General features: G+C 42.7%; 1 protein-coding gene across 23 annotated transcripts in view; it reads right to left on the bottom strand.

The window, feature by feature from the left end:
* Positions 1-20,705, bottom strand: part of LOC139584342 (phosphatidylinositol-binding clathrin assembly protein-like) — a 57,560-nt gene that overhangs the window by 15,495 nt on the left and 21,360 nt on the right. For 11 of the 23 annotated variants that reach the window (XM_071416174.1, XM_071416062.1, XM_071416070.1 and 8 more), the window contains 13 exons: positions 16,334-16,476; positions 15,717-15,792; positions 13,558-13,660; positions 13,180-13,273; positions 12,857-12,968; positions 8,228-8,334; positions 8,090-8,131; positions 5,845-5,930; positions 5,070-5,193; positions 4,659-4,795; positions 2,582-2,682; positions 841-987; positions 178-261 (listed from right to left, as the gene is read on the bottom strand). In XM_071416174.1, coding sequence (XP_071272275.1) covers positions 178-261; positions 841-987; positions 2,582-2,682; positions 4,659-4,795; positions 5,070-5,193; positions 5,845-5,930; positions 8,090-8,131; positions 8,228-8,334; positions 12,857-12,968; positions 13,180-13,273; positions 13,558-13,660; positions 15,717-15,792; positions 16,334-16,453 — 1,333 coding nt within the window. In that variant the 5' untranslated portion in view covers positions 16,454-16,476. The remainder of the gene's footprint in view (positions 1-177; positions 262-840; positions 988-2,581; positions 2,683-4,658; positions 4,796-5,069; positions 5,194-5,844; positions 5,931-8,089; positions 8,132-8,227; positions 8,335-12,856; positions 12,969-13,179; positions 13,274-13,557; positions 13,661-15,716; positions 15,793-16,333; positions 16,477-20,705) is intronic. The other 12 variants (XM_071416191.1, XM_071416258.1, XM_071416207.1 and 9 more) reach the window with 5 other exon arrangements.

The following is a 20,705-nucleotide window of genomic DNA, read 5'->3' as shown; positions in this document are numbered from 1 at the left end:
TTGTGAAAAGGAAGGAATTCTTCAAAAAGCTTAAACCCAAAACCCTAGTACTAAAAGCAAAATGGCAATCAGGAAAGCAACTAGACTAGAGCAAACATGAACCCGGGGTAGGTTCAGGGTCCTAAGTTTCCGTGGTTTCCAGAAAACATAGGTCAGTTGGGTTCCCCATCATAGTACCTGAGATAAACTGCTCTATCCGCACCGTGTGCTCATGATCAGATGCAATGGAGGTGCTCGAATCAATAAAGGGATTGTAATGATCTGGAGAATCAAAAATACAAATTCAAACAATGTGATCTCACTTTAAAAAAGGCAAAAACAAAATGACAGAAGTCTTATGTTACATTATATGCTATGAACCTACATGGGTGAGCAAACAGAGTCAGCGGCATTCCAAAATCGCCTGTGTCATCACTGCACACAGTCAAACAAAAACAAATAATATACTGTCACAGCAAGTGTTTTAGGTAATGGTGCTAGCAATTGACAAAGACCACACGGTCGAAATGCATCATCTTTTTCAAAATAAAAGCGCACCATGCACTTAAAACCTTGTTGGTGTGGTCATTTATGGGAAACGATATCACCTTTCCTTATTTGGAATACCAAAGACCTACAGCAACCCAGATAAGCACCTGATTCCTGAAAAACGTTGGTAGCGCCAGCACATCTAACTACAACATCATATACCCCATGTAAACACAAAATCACACACACTCACACAGCTTGAGTTGTAAAAACTAGGACAAAGAGGGCAGAATGGTGCATGCAGGCTGAATATGACAAATGGGGACAATTTGACAACACCCCATAATAGAGAAATAAAGAAATGTTGTTTACCACCAAACATTTCATGACTGGGTGTCCTAGAACTAACACCATCGGAAGATTCAACAGGTAGATGGACAGCATCAACAACAGGATGTGATAGGAAAGGGTTAAAGTTTGGAATGGAGTCATCGACAGCTTCTGTAGAAGAGAAAGGATCTACACAGGCAAAGGGAACAAACAGAAGAGAGAACCGGGAGGTATTAGTAGAGGACGATGAGTCAGGTCAAACGAAGCATGCAGAAACACAACATAGGGTGCGGCAGAACATAAAACCCATGCCAGAATTACCCAGACAGAATTCTTCATGAACTGAGTTCTCTTATCAAAAATACTCAACGTATCATTGCAAGGAAACAAAACAGCCTTGTTGGTCACCCAGAGTCACAATAATTGTATCTAAGCTATGTAAGCAATATTTGACATGAAGCAGGTTCTTCCATCACATGCATCTCACCCCATAATATGTTTACACCAAAGGCCATATACTAAATTTGTGCACCAGTCCAAAATTGTCACTTCTTCACATGAAACAAACAGAGCCTTAAAAAGGGATACTTCGGAATTTGGCAATGAGGCCCTTTATCTACTTCCCTAAAGTAAGATGAACTTGTGGATACCATTTGTATGTATGTGTCCAGAATAAAGGAAGTTTAGTACTTTCGCAAGCCAACGCTAACTAGCGATAGCACAATGACTGGAATAAAACACAAAAGAACAACGTTTTAGTTGAGGGACACTAAACTTGGTGTATTTGTAAGTGAAAAGGCAAACGCAGTTAGGTTGGTTTGTATCTAATCATTTCAACCTTATCATTATTTACTTTCCATTGACACAAGACCCTGAATTCCAAAGCACACAACATTACAAGGCACTCAAGATAAAGGTGCCTCTTAATTTGCCACCTCCGTCGTAAGGTTTAACTACCAATCCCATGAATGATGGACAGAAGGTGTCATAGCAATCAGATGGGGTAAATTAATAACTTGAATAATACTCTGAATGAATATCTGTTCATATTCTCAATATCTGACTTTAGCTGATATTGAGAAGTATTACTACCCAAATGTTATTTTACCCCTATTTTCTCCCCAATTTCTATCTTGTCTCATTGCTGCAACTCCTCAACAGGCCCGGGAGGCAAAGGTCGAGTCACGTGTCTGCCAAAACATGGCCCGCCAAACCACGCTTCTTAACGCCTGCCTGCTTAACCCAGAAGCCAGCCGCACCAATGTGTCGGAAGAAACACCGTTCTACTGACTACCGAGGTCAGCCTGCAGGCACACGGCCTGCCACAAGGAGTCGCTAGAGTGCCGTGAGCGGAGTGAAGCCCCCCTGGCCAAACCCTCACCTAACCCGGAAGACGCTGGGCCAAATTGTGCGCCGCCCTATGGGACTCCCGATCACGGCCGGCTGTAATATAGCCCGGGATCGCACCCGGGTTTGTAGTGACGCCTCTAGCACTGCGATGTAGTGCCTTAGACTGCTGCGCCACTCAGGAGGCCTCCCCACTCAATTTTTTATTCAAGTTCACCAATAGCTTTCAGGAGTTGTCAAATACACAAGGTATATACTGAGTTAATAAGCCCTTTAATTAGGCACAGGCTTGCTTGAACATGTATGACTATGATGCATGTACAGGCCTATCACATTAGTTTACACAGAGGAATACAATGAAGAGTGTGTATATGTACAGTATGCTTGTCAATAAGGGTTGTAAAACAGGCGTCCACAGTGTGATGGGAGCTTTCACCTCCCCATGTGTTGGCTGTCGGCAGGGCAGTGGAGATGGGCAGTGCCTGCTGCTGAAACGCAGGCTGCAAGTCCAGCAGGTCGCTCGCCGCCTTGGAAGTGCTTGAGTGGAGAGGAGGAAGAGAAGTGTAAAAGACAAAGATGCATCAGTCTCCCAAAAAGCTAAATCCCCAACTCATCCGTAGCCTATTCAAAAAGGTTTTCATAACGCTCAAGGTAGAAGTTGCATCTAGCAGAGGACAGGGGGGAGGGGGGGGGGTGCTTTCTACCTATTCCTTACTCCCACCCCTCACCTACAAACTTTTTTTCTCTCAAAACAATCCCAAACATTTCAAGCACCCACACTGAAGACAAAGGTTGCAGTCTTGTTTGAGCAGTCGAGCGGGAGAAACAGTAGTCTCTCTGAAAGTCACATGCAATCAATACCCTTTGTACAGCCAGAGGCGCTCCTTGAACAGCTACCCTGATCTGATTCGAACATGGGAATGCAATGCGTTCTAGCGGTGCCGTTAAGCAACAACCACTCTTGCTATTATTCACCTTAATGTTGGAGATATAATTGTTTGTAATGCTTACATTTATGAATGAGATTATTTTTTAGAAGTACATTGACATTCATGCAGCTGTGGCACGACAGATGCGTTCCACTGGCATCGGTTTCTTTAGGTGGGCAAAGGCACAGGAAGGAGTGTGTAAGAATAGATGGGCAGGCCTATTAATAGCAATGGAGTGTTTATATCTATGGTTACATGGCACTGACTGTCTAGTTTGGCTTCTCTTGGAATAGGCCCTGAACTACTGAGCAGTGGCTTGCTAGTGTGGAATGAGGAGGTTTGCTCAGTCTAAATTCAACAATGAGGCTATTATTAATGCCCCACTCAAAGATCTGAAATAACTGGATGGGTAAACAAACGTAAACATTGGGTGCATCCCAAATGGCACCCTATTCCCTATAGGGCTCTGGTCAAAGGTAGTGTACTTTATAGGGAATAGGATGCCATTTGGGACACAAACAAATTCCATAAGGAGTTTTGTTCACATCAGTGCCTTGGCACTATGCATGTAACCTAGTTTTTTGGCCAACTCCGCCACTTTTACATTAATGTGCACTGAACAGAATGGAATTACAATAGTAGACGCGGGTACATAAAACCACTACAGAAAATAGAAAACAGCAACATAGCGTCTTAATAGGGCGTTGGGCCGCCACAAGCCAGAACAGCTTCAATGTGCCTTGGCATAGATTCTACAAATGTCTGGAACTCCATTGGAGGGATGTGACACCATTCTTCCAGGATAAGTTCCATAATTTGGTGTTTTGTTGATGGAAAACACTGTCTCAGGCACCGCTCCAGAATCTCCCATAAGAGTTCAATTGGGTTTAGATCTGGTGACAGACAACCATGGCATATGGCCAAACTATTCAGTGACCACTTGTGCCCTGTGGATGTGGGCATTGTCATCCTATGGGGGCATAGCCATGGTAGCCAATATAATGGCCTGCCCAGCATTTTTATGCATGACCCAAAGCACGATGGGATGTTAATTGCAGAAGCACCCGCTTCAATATAATTTGTATGTATCCCTCATTTACTCAAGTGCTTCCATTCATTTTGGCCGTTTCCTGTATATAAAAAGTACTTAGGCCAGCCAGCATGGCATCTATGTATATTTTAAGTAAAGAAACATAACTGAGGGGTTGGCTGTTTATTGATAAATGACAGTGCTACCAACGTTTATGTACGAGCTGGCAGCAAAGCAACGGCACCAAACTCCTCATCATTTTGCTCAGCACAAGGTTTATTAGCTAGCCGAGTAACTAGAGTTTGTCTGTATGAACTACTAACATTCCTCAGTCTATGCAACTTCACAGCATTTTGCTAGACAGACCCGACAGCGGTTTGAGTTGTTTGAATATCAGCCTCTGCCTTCACTACTCTGCCATGTTGCCTGCTTAGTGACAGACTCTCCTCGCTCCATCAGTTACACTGGGAAGACACTGGTGTTGATGGTCAGAAGGGAGGAGGCAGTGGGGCATAGATATTGGGTAAGGGCTAGGATAGAAAGGGTGCTCTCACCTGTTTGCGAAGCTGGGCGTGGAGAAGAGGTCGATGGCCGGTGCTGTGTTGATGGTCCCACCGTCCATTGACACAGGGGAGGCAGCCGTGGTGGCAGAGAAAGAAGGCCCCTTCTGGAGATCCTTCAGACGCTGCTCCTAAGTGGAACGGGACAAGTTCAACAAAACCCAACACCAGGCCTACCTACTAGCCAGATCAAATTAAAATCCAAGCTCTGAAAATGTTATTTTTAAACTTAATTTGGTGGTGGGGAGTCACTGGAATCATCAGCCAATGACTAAGGACCTAATGAGAGCAACTTATGAGCTAAAAAAAAAAAAAAAAGTATCTCAAAATGCTGAAAAACCAGAACAGATTAAACCCAGTCAGGTAATAAGCAGAGCAAACAAGGGCACTAGAAGAAAAATTTACCTTTAGCGCTTTTAGGCGAGCCTGCTCTTCCTCCAGAGCTGCCTGTTTTTCCCTCTCGTCCACTTTGGTGAAAGATATGCCCGTGTTGGCCAAAGAGGAGACAGCGTTGGAGAGTGTGCTAGCCCTTGAGACAGAATAAGAGGAAGAGAGACAGGGGTCAGCTGGGGGGGACGGGGGGGACTGTTAACCGGCCATTGTCAAAAGTGCTGTGTTGGCAGAAGAAGAGTTCTACAAGCTCAGTAAAAGAAAGTGGCGCATATTTTTACAACTGCACTTCGATAGATGGCTACAATAGTAGCAGGAGGTTTGGCATAAAATAGAAAGGATTTCTGCTTGAGAGGGATAATTCAATTTTATAATACAGGTTTTCTGTTTAGAATGGGAGAAGTGTATCAGCACTGATGGTCAGTGCACATAATTATAGTGCATTTAAAGACACAAAAAGGAAACAAAAATCAAATGCCCCTGATATTAGCCACAGACAAGTAGGTCTTTATTAACAATGTAGGACTTGCATAAATTGAAGATAAACACTGCAACTGTAGCTCCCGGAGCATTTGTCAATATTTTCAAGGAAACAACTGGCAAAACACAGAAAGGAAAAGCATACATTGGACCACAGTAACAAAACATATTGTTGGGATTGCTGCCCACCAACAAACACTTCAGCTCCAACTCATACCCACTTGCTAAATTTGGTGCCTGAGCAAACAGGCTTTGTCTGACTGGACTGCATTGGACTGGCAAGTGAGCAAAAGGAAGGGAAAAGGACTACCTGCTGGCTGCTGTGGAATCTTTCACCTTCTTCCCTTCTAAAGAAGCCAAATGCTGCTCCAAGGCATCTAAGAGGCTACTGGGGGCCTATTATAAAATGGAAAGACACAGTGAGTTCAAAGTTCAGGAAAAAATATATAAATCACAACCGGGTAACAGCAGAAGGAAACAAACAGTAAGGATGCTCAGCTATTTCACAACGCACACGAAGAGAACGTACTTGGCTTACAAACACAGAAAGAGAGTGAGATACAGATACTTACACTAACTGTAATCTGAAGATGGAAAGTTAAGGAAAGATACAGAATATAAAGGTGATAATTGTCAGAGATAATACAATAGGTTTTGGGAGCAAGGTACCAACTAACTAAAGTAATAGATCTATTTAAATCCAAAACAGTAAAATACAAAGCACAAAATGAGGGACCTTGTGAAATACTGCTGGTCTTGGTAAAGCACCATCTGAACATGTTCGTAAAAACAATGTTAAACATGTTATTCTAAGATTAGATAAGTAAGTGAGAGATATACAGGTAACTGCCAAAATAAAGGAAACCCTTGAGTAAGTGATGTACAAAGTATATTGAAAGCAGGTTCCCAAGTCCCCAAGAACACAAAGGCTATTTTAGGCTTAGGGTTTGGGTTTATGAAAAATATGAGTCTAAAAAATGTTTTGCTTCCCACAAGGACAGTAAAATATTTGCTGTGTGTGGGTGTGTCTAAGTCACCAGTTCTATCTGAATTTCACCTATCGGATAGGATTAAATGCATAGCAATAGAATGAATAGAGTGGACTAATCGTTGTCTTAAATGGGGACTCCCGTTCTATTAATTATATTTCAATGCATTTAATCCTGTAGGCAAAATCCAGATAATTAATTTTTGAAAAACTGGGCCCAGATTGCAACCTAATTGAACACTTATGGGAGATTCTGTAGCGGCGCCTGAGACAGCGTTTTCCACCACCATAAACAAAACACCAACTTATAGAACTTCTTGTGGAAGAATGGCATCCCATCCCTCCAATAGAGTTCCAGACACTTGTAGAATCTACATCGCATTGACACTGTTCTGCCAACTTGTAACGCCCTATTAAGACACTATGGTGGCGTTCCCTTTATTTTGGCAATTACCTGTAGCTAACCCCATACAAAATGTGTCCCTTTTTGAAAGGTGACATGTAAATGGTATAATAGCATACCGTGTCTATAATTTCCAATATATGCAAAGTGGGGGTATTATTTTCCTCCTAGTTCTTTCATCTCGGCTCAAGCCTACTCGATATAGCCCTTGACAAAGGCAAATGTTAACACCTTTATGTGCTGTATGCAGTGCAAGGTCAGGGGAGAGCGAGTGAGGCCCTGTTCGAATGCAAATAAAATGCACCCTTCCTTTCTCCCTGCCTTGATCACAGGTCTAGAAGTGATTGGATAGACGAGAGAAAGGATATCAACCCATTGCTATTGCTTTCAGCAATCCAACCAAATCAGATCTGTGATTATCTGAAGGGAGGACGGAAGCATTTTGAAAGTATTCGGACAGGGACCGAGTCTGGCATTTCCTCTATGACGGGGCCACATGCAGTGTGGGTCCAGCAAGCAATGCGTTATAGCTAGAGCTGTGCAAAGGTACAGAAACCTGGAGCAATTTGGAAGGTCTGAAACAGCAGCGTGGTGAGAGTGGTGAGAGCAGTCAGCACACTGAGGTGGGGTTGAAAGTAAAGTCAAGCTAAGGGGTCCAGCAGGGCTCCGTCTCAGACCCCATGCACTTTCAGGCAGAGAGAGGAAAGCGATAAATACTAAAAATACATTTTTGGGGGAACGCCTTTCAAGATACTCAAGGACATTAAGAGTCAATCATGGACACTGGGCTATAGGTTCTCTAAGAGGTGTGTTTTGAATGAGATGACTGTCTGCATGTCGTATGTGTGGGGAGAGTGCTTTCCAGAGCCTGGGTGCCAAGCAGCTGAAGGCCCTGGCACCCATGATGGAGAACTGGAATGTGGGGGTGAAAAGGAAAACAGCAGAGCGGAGGGAGGGGGCATAGGCTGAGAGAAGGTCAGAGAGTTCGGTGGGTGCCAGGTTGTGGAGGGATTTCTAGGCGAGGAGGAATGTCTTGTAGTCAATACGGGATGGATCCCTGCTGCACAGAGAGCCATCGTAGATTGTGGATTATTGGTGTGATGTGTTCAGTTGATCTGAGGATGCTGGCAGCAGTTTGCTTTTACCTCACTTTTAACATCTTACCTGGGAGAGGTCTGGGATGTCCCCTCGATCAATCCCTACTTGCTGAAAAGGAAGAAGAGAGGTGGGTCAAGATGACATGAGATAAAAGCGAATGTAGGAGTCCGATCACACAGAAGTTTCCAAAAGGTGGGATCTTACCTCTGCTACTTTGAGGAATTCAGAGATTCTTGTCATTCGAGTAAGGAATTTCTTGTAGATGTCAAGGCCCTCCTTGCATTGAGTTTTCTTCATGTCAAAGTACTTCTCTGTGAAATGAATAGACAGGAAAATTATAACGGAGCACTGGAACTAATGCAAAATAGCAGTGATAAAACGCTGGTATTACAGTGCCTTCAGAAAGTATTCAGACCCTTTGACTTTTTTCACATTTTGTTACGTTACAGCCAAAACACACAACATAGACAACACAACATAAAGAGAGACCTAAGACAACACCACAGCAAGGTAGCAACACAACATGGTAGCAACACAAAACATGGTTCAAACATTGGGCACAGACAACAGCACAAAGGGAAAGAAGGTAGAGACAACAGTACATCACACAAAGCAACCACAACTGTCAGTGAGTGTCCATGATTGAGTCTTTGAATGAAGAGATTGAGATAAAACTGTCCAGTTTGAGTGTTTGTTGCAGCTCGTTCCAGTCGCTAACTGCAGTGAACTGAAAAGACGAGCGACCCGGGATGTGTGTGCTTTGGGGACCTTTAACAGAATGTGACTGGCTGAACGGGTGTTGTATGTGGAGGATGAGGGCTGCAGTAGATATATCAGACCGAGGGGAGTGAGGCCTAAGAGGGTTTTGTAAATAAGCATCAACCAGTGTGTCTGGCGACGGGCATACAGAGATGACCAGTTTACAGAGGATATAGAGTGCAGTGATGTGTCCTATAAGGAGCATTGGTGGTAAATCTGATGGCCGAGTGGTAAAGAACATCTAGCCGCTCTAGAGCACCCTTACCTGCCGATCTATAAATTATGTCTCCGTAATCTAGCATGGGTAGGATGATCATCTGAATCAGGGTTAGTTTGGCAGCTGGGGTGAAAGAGGAGCGATTACGATAGAGGAAACCAAGTCTAGATTTAACTTTAGCCTGCAGCTTTGATATGTCCTGAGAGAATGACAGTGTATTGTCTAGCCATACTACCAAGTACTTGTATGAGGTGACTACCTCAAGCTCTAAACCCTCAGAGGTTGTAATAACACCTGTGGGAGGAGGGGCATTCTTCTTACCAAACCACATGACATTTGTTTTGGAAATATTCAGAACAAGGGTAAGGGCAGAGAAAGCTTGTGGGACACTAAGAAAGCTTTGTTGTAGAGCGTTTAACACAAAATCCAGGGAGGTGCCAGCTGAGTATAAAACTGTATAATCTGCATATAAATGGATGAGAGAGCTTCCTACTGCCTGAGCTATGCTGTTGATGTAACTTGAGAAGAGCGTGGGGTAGTCCCTTGGTGACAGGCAGTGGCAGAGACAGCAGATTTTCTGACTTTATACACTGCACTATTTGAAAGAAGTAGTTGCAAACCAGGCCAAAGACCCCTCAGAAACACCACAAGAATGGAATGGTCTACCGTATCAAAAGCTATGGCCAAGTCAAAAATAGCAGCACAACATTGCTTAGAATCAAGGGCAATGGTGACATCATTGAGGACCTTTAAGGATGCAGTGACACATCCATAATCTGAGCGGAAACCAGATTGCATATCAGAGAGAATACTATAGACATCAAGAAAGCCAGTCAGTTGATTATTGACACGTTTTCCCAACACTTTTGATAAACAGGGCAAAATAGAAATAGGCCTATAACAGTTACGATCAGCTTGATCTCCCCATTTAAATAAAAGGATGAACCGTGGCTGCCTTCCAAGAAATGGGAACCTCCCCAGAAAGGAGAAGGTTAAAAAGGTCAGAGATAGGCTTGGCAATGACAGCAACCTTAAAGAAGAAAAGGGTCTAAACCATCTGACTAAGATGGTTTTTGGGGGTCAAGTATCAGGAGCTCCTTTAGCACCTCGGACCCAGTAACTGCCTGCAGGGAGAAACTTTGTAGCGGGGCAGGGGGAAAAGAGGGAGAAGCATTGGGGAAAGTCGCATTAGAAGGGTTGGGAGATGAGGAAATGTTGGACGGGCAAGGAGGCATGGCTGAGTCAATTTCCGGTCACAACTTGTAGACTTGTTTACGTGCTGCTGTGCGGTTTGTTGCTAACCTTACTTTTCTACCTGCCAACTTCACGGTTTTTACTTTTTAATTACTGTAATATATATATATATATATATATATATATTTTTTTTTCCCCTGCTCACTTTTTCAACTTACCCAATGATGTTAGGCTGAAACAGTCAGAGGTCAAAGCGCAACATAGCATCAGCATGTAAATCAGCTAGAAAGATGTCGGCATCGAGTAAATGTCTCTGGCCCCCTCCCAGTTAGGGGGAGCGATGAGCTCTACAGCAGAGTCTCACAACACAATCGCTGGTTGAAAACTGTTTTCTGCCCCTCCCAAAATATAGAATTTGTAGATAATTGGCCCTCTTTCTGGGACTCACCCACAAACAGGACCAAGCCTAGCCTGCTGAGGATGGACGGACTCCATCGTAGTTGGAGCGGTGCTCTCATCTTATCTACGAACATAGACAGGGCTCTAACTCCCCTAGTTCCACAATGAGATCGGGTGCAGGCCAGCTTAGTGGAGTCTGCCAGTCAGTGTAGTCAGCTCAGCTATTCCCAATGAGACCGTGTCTGTGCCTCGATCTAGGTTGGGCAAAACTAAACACGGCGGTGTTTGCCTTAGCAATCTCACTGGAATAATGACTAGAGGTCGACCGATTAATCGGCATGGCCGATTTAATTAGGGCCGATTTCAAGTTTTCATAACAATCGGAAATCTGTATTTTTGGACACCGATTTGGCCGAATTATTATTTATTTTTTTACACCTTCATTTAACTAAGTCAGTTAAGAAAACATTCTTATTTTCAATGGCGCCCTAGGAACGGTGGGTTAACTGCCTTGTTCAGGGGCAGAACGACAGATTTTTACCTTGTCAGCTCGGGGTTTCAATCTTGCAACCTTAACTAGTCCAACGCTCTAACCACCTGCCTCACGAGGAGCCCGCCTGTTACGCGAATGCAGTAAGAAGCCAAGGTAAGTTGCTAGCTAGCATTAAACTTATCTTATGAAAATCAATCATAATCACTAGTTATCAACCATGTGTAGTTGATATTACTAGTTTATCTAGCGTGTCCTGCATTGCATATAATCGATGCGGCGCGCATTCGCGAAAAAGGACTGTTGTTGCTCCAACGTGTACCTAACCATAAACATCCATGCCTTTCTTAAAATCAATACACAAGTATATATTTTTAAACCTGCATATTTAGTTAATATTTCCTGCTAACATGAATTTCTTTTAACTAGGGAAAATGTGTCACTTCTCTTGCAACAGAGTCAGGGTATATGCAGCAGTTTGGGCCGCCTGGCTCGTTGCGAACTGTGTGAAGACTATTTCTTCCTAACAAAGACAGCCAACTTTTTATTTGAGGCTAAATTGATTTTATTGATGTATTAAGTGGATTTTTATTTAATCCATTTTAGAATAAGGCTGTAACTTAAGAAAATGTGGAAAAAGTCAAGGGGTCTGAATACTTTCCCAAGGCACTGTAACAGACATTTTATCAAATCAGGATAAACTGTATCAAATAATTAAACAGCCTTTACAAATGAATGGGAGAGATGTTTAATTTTCTATAGTATAATTCCAGAACTAACTGTTTTCTCAAATCAGAAACTTGGGAGTTAAATGTGGATGTCTGCAGGACGTATACAAACTCTTCAGAGTGGTGCATGAATGTCTCACTAGCTTGTAAACCTCTCACTGATGTTTGCGCATCTCCAATTTGCTCCCCTCCAAGGACCTGCTCAGTCCCCTCAAAAGACCCAAGGCTCACATCTGAGTGAGAAAGGCACACATCCTCATAGCAGAGAATATAGCCTTGATATGAAATGACTAGCACTACAGCATAAATATCACATAGCTGCATAAAGTTCGTAAACAAGTCTAATAAACAAGTGCAATTCTCTAACTCCATTATAATGTCCAACTTTGTGGAGCATACAAGAATGTCAGTGTACTGGAACTTCCATTTCCAACGTTAGATATTATTTTAATTTCCAACAGATAGAATCACACATGCACTGATGAACATGCACAGATCTAACGTTACAAAGTCGTTGAATTCAGACTGTGTGAAAGACAGCCAGCACAGAGTAGTTGAAATCAGACTGTGTGCAAGACCAGTCTCTCCACCAGCATTGAGCTCAATTTCAGTTTAACACAGTCCCTTCAGGAAACTCATTTAATAGGAATGAGAAGAATTGGAAACTAGATTTGTTTATGTGTTTCAGAAATCAAATAGAATGGCTCAGTTCAAAAGGGAATTCACCCAACCCCTAAACCTAAATACAGACCTTATGTCACCCAGCACAACTAGAACACGAGAGCAAAACAGAGTAGTAGCATAACATGTCCTTCGTCGGCCCCCGTTAAGTCAGCCAGGCTAGCATGGCAGCAGGCTGATAGTGAGTGGTGGTAAACATTTGAGGCAGGGATACAGTATGAACTCCGTACGACAGGGTGCAAAGGTGTCTATGCATCATCAAAGGTGTTTTTGCATCAGTACTCAATGGTAACGATGACACGGCGATAAGGACTTGGTTTTGGCAGGACAGAGACTCTTGAGAGCCGGAAGGCGGAAGCACTTACCCAGCAGGTTGATAATGCCTTCATTGTAGGCCGCAAACAGTCGAATGGAATCTTTAAACAGAAGCATGAAGGACGCGTTGATCACTCCATTGGTGAGCTCGTTGGCGTTGACCTGGAGATGGAGGGGGTCCAAAGCAAATGAATTGACAGCCAACCTATCGACCACTCATTGGTCTGACTCACAGAGCTCCCAATCCACAGGACAGAGGTAAAGGATCTCGACTACTCAATCGTCGACTATGTTTTTTTGCAATACATGAGCTGAAGAGTTTGAGGCCATAGCAATACAACAACGTACAAAATGTCAAGCATTGAAAACTCACGTTGAAGTCAAGTAGCGCATCCATCTGGTTTTGGATAATAGGTATGGTCTTTAGTAACTTCTCTGTGTTCATGGTTCTCATAACGCCATCCGCCCTTGGGTAAAGATAATATTCCAATCATTAAGGGCCCAATCCTAATGGCTTTGGACTGTCATGAATGTGTGTACTAAGCTGAAGCATGCAATTTAAAAGAATGCACTTAGACGCCAAATCAACCCCTAGCCGCTAAACTATATGCACTTGTGGAAGAATAAGCACTATGCCAAAAAAATATCCAAAACACTTCAGGACTCGACTGTACAGTATTTATACAATATAGAGGATGCTAGCGGATCCTGATGCTATAAGGAAATGTGAATAGAGAATTAAAGTCCTTACCCTCGTTTAACTTTTGTAAAGTCAAAAGCGACTTGTCGATACGACACAGCCTTCTCATTCAGGTAGCGACTATATCTCCTTATGAACGTTGACATGTCATAGCCTGAAAAAGACAATAGGGGAATTACTCTTTGAGCATCAGGTGCATCTTCATATACAGTACCAGTCAAAAGCTTGGACACTTACTCATTCAAGGGTATTTCTTTATGTGTACTATTTTCTACATTATAGAGTAATAGTGAAGACATCAAAACTATGAAACACATATGGAATCACGTAGTAACCAAAAAAAAGTGTTAATCAAATAACTATATTTTACAAAGTAGCCACCCTTTGCCTTGACAGCTTTGCACACTTGGCATCAAGGCAAAGGGTGGCAACAAGCCTATACTCTTAACTGTTTATTAGGGAAAATAAGGGATGCACTTGAGCTTGAATAAGCCAAGGCACATTCTTCCATTGATTTATGAAAGTTACGACTGCTGATTTTTTTTCGTAGATTTATGGGCTACTTCCCGTCGGACAAATACACAGGCAAACTTTAGGACACTTCACGTGTGTGTTCCAGTGTTGCCATGATACCAATGTCATACTATCGTGATACTTGTGAAAGCTTTACATGGAAAAAGAAAACCGACTGAATTGTATGGCCCTTTGAGGAATACCTGTTTTATGTGAAATAGTATGTGCAATAGCTTGAAAAAATAAACAAATGGGACTCATAAGGGTGTCACGTTTATTTTCCAAGCTATTGGACATTCAGTCCGTTTCCTGGTTTCTTTTTTTTTTTTTACGCAACTGCAATACTGAGAATTGTGCCAACACTACTTCAAACAAGGTATGAAAATGACCATGAACTATCATAAATACTGTATGTATCGTAAATAAAATCCCATATTTCTCCGAAAGCAAAGGCCCACCATCTAGTGGATTTCTGTCATGAGCGCTATACTCCAACCTAAATCCAGTAGTCAAACTGACAGCTCCCTATCCCCCTAATTTATAAGTAACAACTTGACAAAAGGCATTAGGTTATGATTAGGGGCGCTTACTCTGCCTTTACACTCGCCCTTGAAAGTCCCACTGGTCTGGGCTGCCAGGCATCTTGTTAACATGGGAAACAACTTTAAGTAAATAAATTCTGCTGGGCTTGATGTGAGCTGAGTCGGCCATGTTGCCATTTCATTGGGAATAGAGCGGAGGGGAAAAGGGTAGGACTGTCTAAAATAATTGTTCTCCGCTTCTAACATAGTTTGGCAGGTCTCAATATCGCCTGTTGTCGTGTGTAAACACACACACAGTAGGCAAAAGTTATGGTACGTTGCAGGTTTTGAATAGAGCTGACGTTTCCTTATTCTACATGTCAGATAAGCATGCTTGTTCGAGAAAATATATTTATATCTGAACGCCTCAAAAAAAAAGGTGTACACAGAATTTTTTTAAATGTTTGCATTGTAACTTTAGAAACCGTCCATAATATATTTGCCGCTAATAGTGGAATGATATTGTTTCACAGTATTACTTATCTGCCAGTGTTGTGATTGGCTGTGATTGATTACTTCCGCTGGAGCGGCATCTGTTGTCAAACTGGGAAAGCTGTTCTGACTTTGTGGCTGTGTTATCTAGTGGAAATCGCTCTGTCATTCTACACTGTTCCCTCAATTTCAGTTTCTGTGAGGAAACAAGCACTGAATAGCGTAGGGAATCATTCTACCATCTAAATCCCTGAGAAATATCTTTCCATTAACAAATATAATTTTACAGCTGTTTGAAGCTGGTGGACCAAAACTAAAAGTTACTTTCGGTTTTGGTCGACCAGCTTCAAACAGCTGTAAAAACTACATTTTTGCTAGATAACACAGCCAAAGTCAGAACAGCTTTCCTAGTTTAACAACAGATGCTGCTCCGGTGGGAGTAATCAATAGGTGAATATCACAGCCAATCAAAACACTGGCGGGTAAGTAATACTGCGAAACACGATCATTCCACTATCAGCGGTAGATAGATTATGGACATTTTCTGAAATTACAACGCAAATATTAAAATGTGTAGCACCTTTAAAATATTGGAGCGTTTCACCTCATCCAGTTTAGATGATACTGAACCCGTGATAAAATAGAGTACTTCAGCAAAGTTTGTGCAGAGCTGACGTTACTCACCTTGCAGGCCACTTTTGTCCAAAAAGTTACTGAGGTTGAAAAGCGTATTCCTTGAAGCCATGTACTGTATAAATCTCTGCAACACAGAAACATGTGTGTGCAAACCTTCATAGATGGTGAATGCAAATGATTGACTAACAGCAATACAAGCCAACCACTTTTGAAAATGCATAGCAATGTTACATAAGAGAGCCTCCTCAAAAGAAGAAGTATAATACAAATGACACAATTCTGTGGACTGGATATTGCTGACACTTTTCAAAACCACTAGTGTTAAAAGGATTTCAAAAGACCTTAAACACCACAGTATTAGTGTCACTTCTGACACTGAATTTATTTTCTTATACGTGAAATCTTTCATGACATCATATTTAGGAGAGATAGGCATCACCAGGAGTAGAGCATGTTACAATGGTACCATTACCGTATGTATGGAGGGATAGGGGTTGAGTTGGAATTCAGAGTGTGTCTGGCATGATCACCAAGGAGTCAGATCCATTATATATGGCTCTGCTGGAAGTGTTGAGTTGCAGAGCTCTGGGGTGAAAAATATCCCCAGGTACAGAATCCTCTCACCCAACCCTAACCATTTGTGCCCCCAGACAGGTTTCACTCACCTCGTTGCCGTAGACCATGGTGTGGTGGGTGGCGGTGAGAGACTTGAAGACCACCACCCAGCTGGTGCTGGCCGTCCTCTCAAACAACGTGTCTGCCAGCTGGGGGATGTTCACATTCATCTCATTGGTGCAGTGGATCAAGTCTGGGGGAGAGAGTAGGAGAAACGGTCACTGTAGGGTCTTAATGGAATATTATTGTGTGTGTGTGTGAGCGAGACAAAGAGTGTGTTTGACTGCATGCGATTGAGTGTGTAAGCGAAAGCGTTGGCAAATGTTATTTTGAACAACCAGTTCCACAGAATCAAGCCATTGTGGTGAGCTAAGGACAAACTTCTTGGTACAGGTTTTCGTCAGTTGGACCCACCAGGTTTGACAGAGCACTAAGTCCTTATGGTGCTGTTTAGCACAGCCCAGGATAGGTTGCATCCCAGTGTTTATATTCAGGCTGTTGTCACAAACGTCTAAGGATAGCGCATCCTGGGCATTATTTAGCCTTTGGCAGGGCTCCCATGCCATCTGGCCTGTAGTGAAAGCCGATGCCTTCTGGCACCTTTCCATCAGTGCCATGAGACTGGTCTCTCATGCCAGAACTCAGCAGGTCATTCATACACCCTCTAATACAGGCCTTAAACAAACAGAGATTTCTCTCTCTCTCTCTCACACACTGAAGATGGTCCATCACTGAAAGCTCGAGAGGAAATTTGCTGCTTGCACTGATAAGATTTCACCAATCATGTACCGTTCTATGACAACACAGTAGCTGGCTGATCAAACATTGAAATACAATGAACAAAAATATAAGACACAACACGTAAAGTGTTGGTCCCATATTTCATGAGCTGAAATAAGACGCCAGAAATGTTCCATACGCACTAAAAACGTATTTCTCTCAAATTTTGTGCATGTCCCTGTTAGTGAGCATTTCTCCTTTTCCAAGATAATCCATCCACCTGACAGGTGTGGCATATCAAGAAGCTGATTAAACAGCATGATCATTACACAGGTGCACCTTGTGCCGGGGACAATAAAAGGCCACTCTAAAATGTGCAGTTGTCACTACACAATGCCACAGATGTCTCAAGTTGAGGGAGCATGCAAATTGACATGCTGACTCCAGGAATGTCCACCAGAACTGTTGCCAGAAGATTGTTCTGTTCATTTCTCAACCATAAGCCGCCTGCAATGTCATTTTAGAGAATTTGCCAGTACGTCCAACCGGCCTCACAACTGCAGATCACGTGTAACCATGCCAACCCAGGACCTCCACATCAGGCCTTTTCACCTGCGGGCTCGTCTTAGACCAGCCACCCGGACAGCTGATGAAACTGCTGGTTTGCACAACCGAAGAATTTCCCCACAGAAACCGTCTCAGGGAAGCTCATCTGTGTGCTCATCGTTCTCACCAGGGTCTTAACCTGACTACAGTTCGGCGTCGTAACCGACTTCAGATGGGCAAATGCTCACCTTCGATGGCCACTGGCACGCTGGAGAAGTGTGCCCTTCACAGATTAATCCCAGTTTCAACTGTACCAGGCAGATGGCAGATAGTCTGATGACACTATTTGTAACACAATCACTTGAGAAGAGTTCAGTTCAGACAGTTGTCATCCAAGACATAGAATACAATTCTACCTTCACAGCTTGGGGGTTATTCTATCAAAAGTGGTATACAGGAGTTTGCACACGCACTCTCTCCAGGTGCATTGTAAGTGCAAAAGGCTGATTATACAAGCACCAACCTATCTTACATGTAAAACCAATCGAGACCCTGTTCTCTGATTTTCCTTCCCCGTTTCAAGCAAAACTTATGACTTTAGGGGGCTGTTCCCACAATACAATATTCAAAACAATCACTTGCCAAATGGTTGCTTGGCAAATAACATCTATAAATATTTTTGTGAAATTATTTGTTGTACAAAGCAAATGATTTAACAGATCAAACTATATATCCATTAAATAAATGTGGAATTTATACACATCACAAAAAAAGTCAGTAATAACTAGCCTGCATTTCACTGTAACAAAGTGCTGCCATGTTAACCTACAGTTGAAGTCAGAAGATTACATACACCTTAGCCAAATATATTTAAACTCAGTTTTTTACAATTCCTGACATTTAATCCTAGTAAAAATTATCTGTCTAGGTCAGTTAGGATCACCACTTTATTTTAAGAATGTGAAATGTCAGAATAATAGTAGAGAATTATTTATTTCAGCTTTTATTTCTTTCATCACATTCCCAGTGGGTCAGAAGTTTACACACACTCAATTAGTATTTGGTAGCATTGCCTTTAAATTGTTTAACTTGGGTCAAACGTTTTGGGTAGCCTTCCACAAGCTTCCCACAATAATTTGGGAGAATTTTGGTCCATTCCTCCTGACAGAGCTGGTGTAACTGAGTCAGGTTTGTAGGCATCCTTGCTCACACATGCCTTTTCAGTTCTGCCCACAACATGTCTATAGGATTAAGGTCAGGGCTTTGTGATGGCCACTCCAATACCTTGACTTTGTTCTCCTTAAGCCATAACTTTGGGAGTTTGCTTGGGGTCATTGTCCATTTGGAAGACACATTTGTGACCAAGCTTTAACTTCCTGACTGATGTCTTGAAATGTTGCTTCAATATTTTTGTTTCATAACACCAAAGGACATTTCTCCAAAAAGTACAATCTTTGTCCCCATGTGCAGTTGCAAACAGTATTCTGGCTTTTTTAATGGCGGTTTTGGAGCAGTGGCTTTTTCCATGATGAGTGGCCTTTCAGGTTGTCGATATAGGACTCTTTTTACTGTGGATATAGATACTTTTGCACCTTTTTCCTCCAGCATCTTCACAAGGTCCTTTGCTGTTGTTATGGGATTGATTTGTACTTTTCACACCAAAGTACATTCATCTCTAGGAGACAGAACGCGTCTCCTTCCTGAGCGGTATGACGGCTGCATGGTCCCATGGTGTTTATACTTGCATACTATTGTTTGTACCGATGAACGTGGTACCTTCAGGCATTTGTTAATTGCTCCCAAGGATGAACCAGACTTGTCTACAATTTATTTTCTGAGGACTTGGATGATTTTTTTGATTTTCCCATGATGTCAAGCAAAGAGGCACTGAGTTTGAAAGGTAGGCCTTGAAATACATCCACAGGTACACCTCCAATTGACTCAAATTTATGTCAATTAGCCTATCAGAAGCTTCTAAAGCCATGACAATTTTCAGGAATTTTTCAAGCTGTTGAAAGGCACAGTCAAATTAGTGTATGTAAACTTCTGACCCACTGGAATTGTGATAGTGAAGTGAAATAATCCACCTGTAAACAATTGTTGGAAAAATTACTTGTGTCATGCAAAGTAGATGTCCTAAACAACTTGCAAAAACGTTTCTTTTTTTTGTGTGGAGTGGTTGAAAAACAAGTTAATGACTCCAACCAAAGTGTATGCAAACTTCTAACTATATATATTTTTTCTTATATTTATATCTATGTCTGATATTCAATCAATCCCTATCCCAGTCTACTGTTACTACATGTTTGAAGAGGGCCACCATTATTCCTGTTCCCAAGAAAGCTACGGTAACTGAGCTTAATAACTATTGCCCCGTAGCACTCACTTCCGTCATCATGAAGTGCTTTGAGAGACTAGTCAAGGATAATATCACCTCCACCCTACCTGACTCCCTAGACACACTCCAATTTGCTTACCGCCCCAATAGGTCCACAGACGACGCAATCACACTGACCTAACCCATCTGGACAAGAGGAATACCTATGTAAGAATGCTGTTCATCGATTACAGCTCAGCATTTAACACCATAGTACCCTCTAAACTCGTCATTAAGCTCGATACCCTGGGTCTCGACCCCGCTCTGTGCAACTGGGTCCTGGACTTCCTGACAGGCCGCCCCCAGGTGGTGAGGGTAGGAAACAACAATCTCCACCCCGCTGATCCTCAACACTGGGGCCCCCACAAGGGTTCGTTCTCAGCCCTCTCCTGTACTCCATGTTCACCCATGACTGCGTGGTCATGCACGCCTCCAACTCAATCATCAAGTTTGCAGACGACACTACAGTGGTATGCTTGATTACCAACAACGAGACAGCCTACAGGGAGGAGGTGATGGCCCTCGGAGTGTGGTGTCAGGAAAATAACCGCACACTCAACGTCAACAAAACATAGGAGATGATCGTGGACTTCAGGAAACAGCAGAGGGAGCACCCCCCTATCCACATCAATGGGACAGTAGTGCAGAAGGTGGAAAGTTAGTTCCTCTGCGTACACATCACGGACAAACTGAAATGGTCCACCCACACAGACAGCGTGGTGAAGGCGGCGCAACAGCACCTTTTCAACCTCAGGAGGCTGATGATATTTGGCTTGTCA

This window comes from Salvelinus alpinus, chromosome 1 (genome assembly GCF_045679555.1).
Source record: "Salvelinus alpinus chromosome 1, SLU_Salpinus.1, whole genome shotgun sequence".
NCBI lineage: Eukaryota > Metazoa > Chordata > Actinopteri > Salmoniformes > Salmonidae > Salvelinus > Salvelinus alpinus.
Note: the sequence above shows the minus strand (reverse complement) of the source record. Positions and strands in the feature narration are given on the sequence as shown.